The sequence below is a fragment of the Sinocyclocheilus rhinocerous genome, unplaced genomic scaffold (genome assembly GCF_001515625.1).
Source record: "Sinocyclocheilus rhinocerous isolate Xijiao unplaced genomic scaffold, SAMN03320098_v1.1 scaffold1269, whole genome shotgun sequence".
Taxonomy (NCBI): Eukaryota; Metazoa; Chordata; class Actinopteri; order Cypriniformes; family Cyprinidae; genus Sinocyclocheilus; species Sinocyclocheilus rhinocerous.
The window spans coordinates 57,854-68,032 of NW_015664194.1; the positions used below are offsets into that span (position 1 = coordinate 57,854).

Here is a 10,179-nt window from a genome sequence, read left to right on the forward strand (position 1 = left end):
ACAGTTATTTTAAATTGTAATAATATTTCCATAATATTACTGTTTTGCTGTTTGTTTTATCGACTCAACGTAGGCTTGGTGACTTCTTCAAAAACATTAAAACATCTTTCCATCCCCAAACCTTTGAACGGTGGTGTATAAAAAAATCAACATTATAATGTTCCCACAACCAAAATGTAATTTGGAAAATGTTTCAACATACATTTGCTGTCTGGTGGTTTTTCTGGTTGAACACTACAGTTTGAGGTTGAAACAAACTACAGTTGTTCTCACCCTTACAAAGTTTTAAGCACATGGTCTGTATTGTAATTGACTTGATTTCTCTCACTTGCTTTATTTCCCATGTTTGCAGTGTAATTTCTCATTGTTTAAATCACAATTATAAGCCAGTTGTCGAGCTACATTTGCAAACTATTACAATTCGACTAACACTTTAATTGCTACCAGCTAAAGCTCATACAGTGAAATGTTCCCAGGCCTATAAAGTTTTGACTTTTAAACTAAACTTTTGTAATATCACACTTACAAGATACCATATTTTTACTATTTGATTAGATACTTAATTTTTTATTGTATTAATCTACTATGAAACCAAAGTCTGTTTTTTAAAGGGGTCATATGATGTTGTTGCTAAAAAGAACATTATTTTGTGTATTTGGTGTAATGAAATGTGTTTATGCGGTTTAAGGTTCAAAAAACACATTATTTTCCACATACTGTACATTATTGTTTCTCCTCTATGCCCCGCCTTTCTGAAACGCATCGATTTTTACAAAGCTCATTGGTCTGAAAAAGCGAGGTGTGCTCTGATTGGCCAGCTATCCAAAACTTTTATAAAGAATATCTCTTTGGATTTGAGACTTTAGTCTTTGCAACTTTACAGATCTTCTTTATGCACCAAGAGCTTGTAACACTCCAAAGAGAAAGGAAAAATTTAAATCGCATCATATGACCCCTTTTAAGGCCTGGTTGTTTCTGGGGAGAGCTTTGATTTACACGTTTTCACGTGTTTGGTGTATCTTTAACGGCTGGTTTGTCTGTCTATCTCATACAATATGCTCGTGGAGGATGGCTCTGGTTTTAAACAGGATCACAGCAGGCGTCACAAGAGACCGCTTATCGGACTCAGCTATCATGATGAAGTAAGAAAAGTAAAAAGAGAGGGATCTTAGCGTACCTACTGAAAGGAAAGGTGGAGGGCTGGTGTCAATTCAAGCCTTTTCTCCTGCACGACACGTTAAGTGTCTTTAATACCAGTGAAACGATACCGAGGCAACACTTTGGCCGTTTTTAGCAGCGTGAATCACGTAGGCTACTGCTGCTATTCTACCCTAAACCCCAGAGGGGCCGCAGACTTGTGTACATCTGATCTGCAAACAGTCATTAACCCCGTCGCCTCTGTCACCCCTTCACCTAACCTTCACTGCGATCTTAACCTGCCTATGACAGCAGCCCTGGATTAACAATTCATCTCGATTTAAGACAATGCAGATGGTAACTCAATCCTGAGGCTAAAATTAACGCTAATGGGTCTTGAAGAGGGCCTGAGAATGCAGAAATCATTCATGAGGAGCGCTCGGGAAAGACATGTCAATGAAATTATTCATAACTAATGATGACCGAGGGTGGATCAGGGCAAGGTGAATGAATGACAGTGTGACCGTGCACCTTTGGAACTGGATGGTCTTCATGTTGCATTGTGTGATTTATGGCGGCGCTCTGAGTAACTGACAGGGTTATTAACTAAACCTAAATCAAATAATAATAATAAAAAACATTCCCGTTGCTTGAAATAAAATGAATGTTAACTGCAATACAATAATCTAAAATAAATAAATCAATAATTTATTTATAAATTATAAATTAATTACATTTAAAAAATATATTTTATTTCATCTAGATGCCAAGGCAACATTTCTCATGTTTCTCAACTTAATTTAGGCTTACTAAAATAACTAAAACTAAATAATAAATAATAAACACTATCCACCTTATTTTTCCCGTAAGAGCTGGCGTAGCCATTTGTAAATGTGTCCGGATTCAGGTGTCATCCATTTCCAGCTATTGTTGGCTGTACAAAACAGCAAACTGGTGTTTTTCTATATTATTTGAATATATTATCTTAATTATGAACACACTGATTTGTAGCGCTAACAGTTTTACCATTTACTGCACTACTGTTTAGTCTTATGTTCTCGTTATTTTATGAGAACTATAAGTTCTCTCTCGAGAATTGTCTCGCACATTCACAGAAAATGGCTTACTTCTGCATTGAAAAATAAGTTGAATATAAAACTTTTAAATTAAAAACAACTTCTAAATATTGTTAAAAACTATAATACTATCTCAATGTTATTAAATAACACTGGTAACTGACTGCAAAATTATGACAGAAATTGGTGGATTTGATGAAGATAAAGTGGAAAATGAAAGTTTCACTTCAAAGTTTTTCTAAAGAACGAGGAAGAATAACCTTTGGGTTAAGGGCAGTGTGAAAGTATCCTCAAGTCATTCAAAGCAGAAATGGTTTCAGACAATCACAGTAAATTAAGTGACACTAATAGCTGTGAACTTAAGTGCTGCCATAATTGTCCTGTTACTTTTACAACTGATTGGTACAAATAACACATTGGGGCCAATATTATTTGCAGGGTTGGTTCTTTGTATGACCAATAGAGGCCACCAGACACTAACTTTTAGTCAGATGGGCACCGTTATATTTCTCTCATGTCTTTTTTACTAACTAGGTGAAGAAACCAAGTTCAGGGGTGGAGTTGGAGTGTACCGTGTTAACTCGACAACAAGAGGGCAGCAAAGTCAGTGGTATAATACATTTGAGCTGTCTCCTTAGATCCAAAGCAGTGAAAGTTATGTGAAGCTAACTGTCTTGTTCTAAACGCAGTTTTGCCTTTGAGTTGAAAATGTGTGATTTATGATTTGTGTTTAGGGGACTGGTCCTGTATCAGTAGAAGTACGCATTCCCGTTGCTTGAAATAAAATGAATGTTAACTGCAATACAATAATCTAAAATAAATAAATCAATAATTTATTTATAAATTATAAATTAATTACATGTAAAAAATATATTTTATTTCATCTAGATGCCAAGGCAACATTTCTCATGTTTCTCAACTTAATTTAGGCTTACTAAAATAACTAAAACTAAATAATAATTGATAAACACTATCCACCTTATTTTTCCCGTAAGAGCTGGCGTAGCCATTTGTAAATGTGTCCGGATTCAGGTGTCATCCATTTCCAGCTATTGTTGGCTGTACAAAACAGCAAACTGGTGTTTTTCTATATTATTTGAATATATTATCTTAATTATGAACACACTGATTTGTAGCGCTAACAGTTTTACCATTTACTGCACTACTGTTTAGTCTTATGTTCTCGTTATTTTATGAGAACTATAAGTTCTCTCTCGAGAATTGTCTCGCACATTCACAGAAAATGGCTTACTTCTGCATTGAAAAATAAGTTGAATATAAAACTTTTAAATTAAAAACAACTTCTAAATATTGTTAAAAACTATAATACTATCTCAATGTTATTAAATAACACTGGTAACTGACTGCAAAATTATGACAGAAATTGGTGGATTTGATGAAGATAAAGTGGAAAATGAAAGTTTCACTTCAAAGTTTTTCTAAAGAACGAGGAAGAATAACCTTTGGGTTAAGGGCAGTGTGAAAGTATCCTCAAGTCATTCAAAGCAGAAATGGTTTCAGACAATCACAGTAAATTAAGTGACACTAATAGCTGTGAACTTAAGTGCTGCCATAATTGTCCTGTTACTTTTACAACTGATTGGTACAAATAACACATTGGGGCCAATATTATTTGCAGGGTTGGTTCTTTGTATGACCAATAGAGGCCACCAGACACTAACTTTTAGTCAGATGGGCACCGTTATATTTCTCTCATGTCTTTTTTACTAACTAGGTGAAGAAACCAAGTTCAGGGGTGGAGTTGGAGTGTACCGTGTTAACTCGACAACAAGAGGGCAGCAAAGTCAGTGGTATAATACATTTGAGCTGTCTCCTTAGATCCAAAGCAGTGAAAGTTATGTGAAGCTAACTGTCTTGTTCTAAACGCAGTTTTGCCTTTGAGTTGAAAATGTGTGATTTATGATTTGTGTTTAGGGGACTGGTCCTGTATCAGTAGAAGTACAAAGGAAAAACCAACATTTAGTGCACTGTTCTGACTCGTGACAGTTGTTTCTTCACATCTGAATATCCAAAAACAGGCTTCCACAAATGATTCTATATATATTTAATTGTAATTATTTTACTATTCTATTTTGGAGATCAGTACTCACATAGCTACAGTTGATAAATTATGCCTACAAAACTGCTTTTGTCATAGAAAGTATACTTTTTTTTATTTTAAAGGCATTTTACATTTAGAACAAGATAAGTTATTTAGGAAAAATGAGAAAGGAATGGAAATAAAAGCAAAATCACGTTAAATCAAGCTGATTTCATGAAACTGCAGTCTTAAAACTACAAATCCACTCATGCAGCTGAACCATACAAGCATTCAGACGCGCCTATAACCAAATCGGGGGTAAACATTTTCTTTTTAGAAAACGGTCAGAGTACATTCCCTCCAAAACAATATGCAACAAGACCATAAATAAATTCTAATTGTACCTATTTACAACAATGCCCATCGCAGTGAACTGAGTGCAAAATGCACAACACACAATTTCTCCCTGCATCGTTCGCAAAAGTGGTCTGATCTCGATCAGTCCACATGTTTGATACACGGGGGGCGACGATAAAAATATTGAGCAGTTACAGAAATAGCGTCAGACATGTATCAGTTTTACATCACCTAAATGTCACTAATGTAATTTTAAATAGAAAAAAATTATATAATATCGCCATAAACATAAACATTTAATAAAAATCGCTTATTTGTTTTAGACCGACCACCCCTATTTTCCACACATGCCCTGCGCGAGTCGATTCCGGCTGTCCCTCTTTGTCCGGCAACGAGCAGGCCGTAATTAACATGGCCAATTTCGCGTTTGGGGGTAAATATTAAATCGTAAGTCTATTTGACATTGATTGTTTGTCATATGCGGGTTGACATCCATGACTTGATGCAACAATCAGGTGTATATGAATGAGCTGTATGAGCAGCGTTTACCGTCTTACCTTGCTTGCTGATGGCTAAACGGCTAGCGGTAGCTAGATCACGAATTCAAATCACGTTTGAATTAAATTCAAACGCCTAACGCGTCATTTACAGTCGCACTGTATTTTCGAATCGAACGCAGTTTAAAATGGGGGGAAGAGCTCGGTGTGCTTGCATCTGAATGACATTTAGACGGCCGTCCAGGTAGAAACACATCTGTATGTGATCACATTGCAGGCAGGCAGATGTGTATTCACATTCAGTCCATCCCAATCACGGCTGGTTTGCGTGCTTGCAAAGATCTTTTGGTTAATAACTCAACATCTTAAGACGTATCTGCGATGCTCATCCAGATCGCGTTATTATTTGGGGGTGCATGCGTGTAAACGTGCAGAAAATGATAAATCTGACTCAAACCATTAATGCATCCTTCAGACATGTTGCTGAGTAGGTGCCTGGTCTCATTGGCCCATCGGTACAGTTAAAATTAAGTATTTCACGTGCAATTCCTGGGGCTGCGGGGTGATACTCGTTGGACCCGTGGAGGCTTTTGTCAAATAAACTAATTTCTGTAAATGAACGGTGTCATGGCACCGCACCGACAGTCATTTTAATGGCGGGACAGCAGGCGGGACAGAGTCAAGGAAAACGAGGCAAAGGTAGGAAACTGTCAGTCAGCGCATCTCTGTGTCCGAGCGGGAATCCACACAGCTCTGGCTGCAAATCTCCCTTTTCCCTGTCCGCACATGCCTGAATGTACGGTGGCCTTGTTTTCGTGGGGATCTGTCTTTGGGTAGCTTTATGTCAACCTCGCATCACTTGTCTATTCACGCGTGTTCGTTTGGGGTTTGTTTTATTTATTGATTGATTGATTTATTTTACACTCATTGCATTCAACTCTTTTCCAATGTGTTATTTGCCCTAAAAGCAAGCGTCTTACTTGGGATCAGGGTTTGGGATCTCTAAAGGGTTGCATAAAAGTTCATCAGCTGTAAAATTTGTCTTCAGAGATAGACCGATATGACAGATTATCTTTAACTAAGTGTCTGATAAATTATATGCATTTTTTTTAATACTCTCTTATTGTTGCTTTTTAAAAACAAAACAAAATTTAGACTACAATTAAATGAGATATTTAATATAATATTTTATGGTAATTTAAACAAAAAATATTATTATCAAGTCAAGTCAAGTCACCTTTATTTATATAGCGCTTTTAACAATACAGATTGTGTCAAAGCAACTGAACAGCATTAATTAGGAAAAAAATATTGGTCAAACTGATTGTCTGTCTATCTCTAGTCTTCAGTTTCTTGTCATAATGTTTAATAACGTGGGATACACTTTGATAATCTAGGTTTTATGGGGTTTTGTTTTATTTGTTTTATTTTTATGGTTTGATTTATTTGGTTCTCAAGAAATGTATGTATTTATTGGAGGTACTGAGATGTGTGGTTGTCATGTCAACAAATATGTTTAACAAAATAGTCAGTTACCAAATCTATTTGTTACCAGTGCTCTGCTTTATCTCTTCAAATGCCAGTCAGGTTCACAGTTGATGCTAGCAGTGTGACACATGGGGCATGTAAATGAGCAATTCCACCTAATACCACCTGGCAAATTACAGTGAAAAATGATCTTGTGCAAATTTTTGCATCAAAAAAAAGACTCTTTTGGTCTAACTGCTAATTTATCCCACCCTATTCTTGTTCATTTCCCCCCTTTCCATTTCTGCTTCCATAGGTTCCCAGATGAAGAGCCCAGAGAAAAAGAAGAGGAAGTCCAACACTCAGGTTAGTTTTTGAATCTTTGGACTTAATGCTTTACTTTATATTTAGCCGGACTTTGTTGTAATATTTGCAAAGGTATTCGTATTCTAGTGAACTTGGTACCCTCTTTAAGCTAAATGTTAAAAATAATTGCATTTAATTACAAATTCAGTGCATTAACATTAGAAACTAAGCAATTCAGCATTACCAACTTATTTCTCACCCTTTGTATTTCCTGCTAGGGGGCAGCATTCTCCCACCTCTCTGAGTTTGCACCCCCTCCTACTCCGATGGTTGATCACCTGGTGGCCTCTAACCCTTTCGATGATGACTTTGGTCCGCCGTTGCGATCTGGTGGAGGGGGTGGTCCAGGTGGTGCCTCTTTTCTGCCCAGTCCAGGGGGCGGTGGAGGTGGCTATGGTGGACCCGGTCGAATGGGAGGAGGTATGGGATTCATGGGTGGCCCAGGTGGACCTGGAGGCGGACAGCCTGGCCGACGACCCCCTTTCGGTCCGCCAACGCCAAATACTGGACCACACCACCCACTTGGATTTGGGGGCATGCCAGGCTTTGGAGGCGGAGGAGGTGGTGGTGGAGGATTTCCACCAGGAGGCCCGTCCCAGTTTAACATGCCACCCAATTTCAGCCCACCCATGCACCCTGGGCAGGGCTTCAATCCAATGTTGTCACCTGGAGGAATGGGTGGCGGTCCAGGAGGTGGAGGAGGTCCACCTCATCCAAGGTTTGGGATGCCTCAGCAACAGCCTCCACATGGACAAGGTGGCCATCCCTTCAACAGCCCGCCCTTACCTGGCGGCCCTGGCCCTCGTGGGCTTCCGCACGGCCCCATGAACCCTATGGGGGGTATGGGAGGAGGAATGAACATGATGGGCATGGGTGGTGGGGGTAATATGGTGGGTGGACATCCAGGTATGCCTCCACAAGGACAGTTCCCTCCTCCACAAGATGGCCCGTACCCTGGATCAAGTCCTCCTGTTGGTGAAGAGGGAAAGAACTTTGGTGGTCCAGGTGGTGGTCCACCTGTTCCCTCTCAACAGCAACCACCTAACCTTAATCCCTCCGGTCCTCCATCCAACAATGCCACTCCTGGTCCGTCCCCAACCCCTGGACCCCCACAGCCTGGAGGAGGTTTCCCAGGTCATCCAGATGTCCAACAACCCAACCCCAACACTCCAGGACAACCCCAGTCGGCTCCTCAACCCCCCAATCCCAACTCGTCCCCCACTGGCCCCCATAACGGTCCCCAGCCTCAACAGGCACCAACCAATCAGCATCCTCCACCCAACTCCACTGGTGGCCCTGGCCCCAACACCCCATCCAATCAGCAGCAACCAACGCCACCAAACTCCGCTCCAGGTTCAGTGCCCTACAACCAGCAGAACAATACTCCTGGAGGTCCAATGCCAAACCAGCCACCCAACTCCACCCAGAACAACCTTAACAACAGCAGTGGTGGCAACACCCCAGGTAGCAACCCCAATCCTCCATCCAACTCCAACTCCACGCCCAACACCCAATCCCCGCTTCCCAGTGGGCCCGCTCCACCCTCTGCTGGCCCTGGCTCCGGTCCCCCAAAGCTAGGTGGAGGCATGGTGTTCCCTTGTGGCCTTTGCCTGTCAGAAGTGCACGATGACCAAGAGGCCATCTTGTGTGAGGCCTCCTGCCAACGATGGTTCCATAGAGACTGCACAGGCCTAACTGAGCCAGCGTATGGGCTGCTAACCAGGGAGAGCGCCGCGGTGTGGGCTTGCGACTTCTGCCTCAAGACAAAGGAGATTCAAGCTGTTTATGTGCGACAGGGACTGGGACAGCTGGTGGCTGCAAATGATGGCTAAAGGAGAGAAGAAGATCGGGGAAGAGGGATGTTTGATTTATTTCTTGGTGCTTTATGTCTTGTGTTTCATGGTGAGAAAGTGAAATGGAAGTGAAGAATTAATCCACCAGAGGAGAGCGAGACATACAGATAAAACTGAACTTCTTAATCTGATGTTACTTCTTGCGTTTGTTTCTTCACAGACCTCATAAGCACTTTTAGGGCCCATGTCTCTGATTAAAAAGCATTGTAACAGATGTTGGAAATGTTTGTATATAAAACATCATGACACATTTTCAAAATTCAGCTGTTTTTGCACTCATAGGTCTTCATTTCACCTTGGTGACAAATTTGGAGAAGCAGATTGATTCTGGCCACAGTAAAAAGCAAAATTCAATATGTTTGTACAAGAATTTAACCTTTTGTGTGATTATACCCAAGATCAGCCTCCAAAGAGCTGTCCAATTTTTTTCTTCTTTCCAAAATCCACCTTGCTGATCTGCAAAGCACTGATGCCAACTTGCTACCTCAAAAATTTTGACATGTCTGGCTAAGAATGCTTTGATTAAGTCAAGAGTGTATATCCACCACACAACCTCTCCTCTCCTCTCAGTGATCTCCATTTCAGTATATCCAAAGGAAAACGGCAGCATCCTGAAAAAGGCATATAAGACATGTAGATAATCAACATTTCACTGTTTATTTGAATACATGAGTGATCTGACAGAAATTGGAGTCCTGCGATTCATTGTTAATAAAACTAGAATGTTTCTCTTCATGTACAGCTACTCACTGTTCTTGACACAAAGTGGACACTGATAGATGGTGGCATAGCCGATAGTGGTAATCCATAACCATATCAGTGTATGTATGTAGTCTTTGGATTGCATGTGAATCAATGCAGTACTCCATCAGAACTGTTTTAATTGTTACTTTTACTGTTCCGATTAGGCCTCATCCTGGGCTTTGAAGTAGACCAAATAACACAACGAAATCAAATGTTGTCGCAGAGTAAGATGTTTGCAGTTTCTCTCTTTTTTTATTTCTGCATTTCTGTCCAAGTTGCCTTTTTCTAATTTGTTACTTTTTATGTACCTATGTGTATGCTGTTCAATGTGCTTGCTCTGGTGCCCTCCATTTGCCAGCATTGTGCAGTAATATGGGGTGGGATGGATGGATGGGGGGGGGTACTCTTCAGTACAGAGTACCTCTGACTCTGTACTGAAAGAAGTAAATTGAATTGTTTTTTTACAAGTCTTTTTTGTGACCTTTTATTATTGTATTAAATATAGGTAAAAAAAAACTAAACTAAGGCATGTAATTAAAGATATTTTTGACATGTTTATTTTCAGCTCAGCAGTCTTTAAAATAATATTTAAAAAAGTTTCTTGAAATATATATATAAAAACAAAACAGCATTTTGGTACT

At 39.8% G+C, this 10,179-nt stretch overlaps 1 protein-coding gene across 2 annotated transcripts; it reads left to right on the forward strand.

The window, feature by feature from the left end:
- Positions 1-5,021: 5,021 nt before the first annotated feature.
- Positions 5,022-9,327, forward strand: LOC107729895 (pygopus homolog 2-like). 2 transcript variants are annotated; one of them, XM_016540628.1, is made up of 3 exons: positions 5,022-5,058; positions 6,892-6,941; positions 7,160-9,327. In XM_016540628.1, the coding sequence occupies exons 2-3, from the start codon at positions 6,900-6,902 to the stop codon at positions 8,771-8,773; spliced, it is 1,656 nt and encodes a 551-aa protein (XP_016396114.1). In that variant the 5' UTR covers positions 5,022-5,058; positions 6,892-6,899; the 3' UTR covers positions 8,774-9,327. The 2 variants fall into 2 exon arrangements, with proteins under 2 accessions (XP_016396114.1, XP_016396113.1); XM_016540627.1 differs by lacking the exon at positions 5,022-5,058 and adding an exon at positions 5,065-5,807.
- The last annotated feature ends 852 nt before the right edge of the window (positions 9,328-10,179 follow it).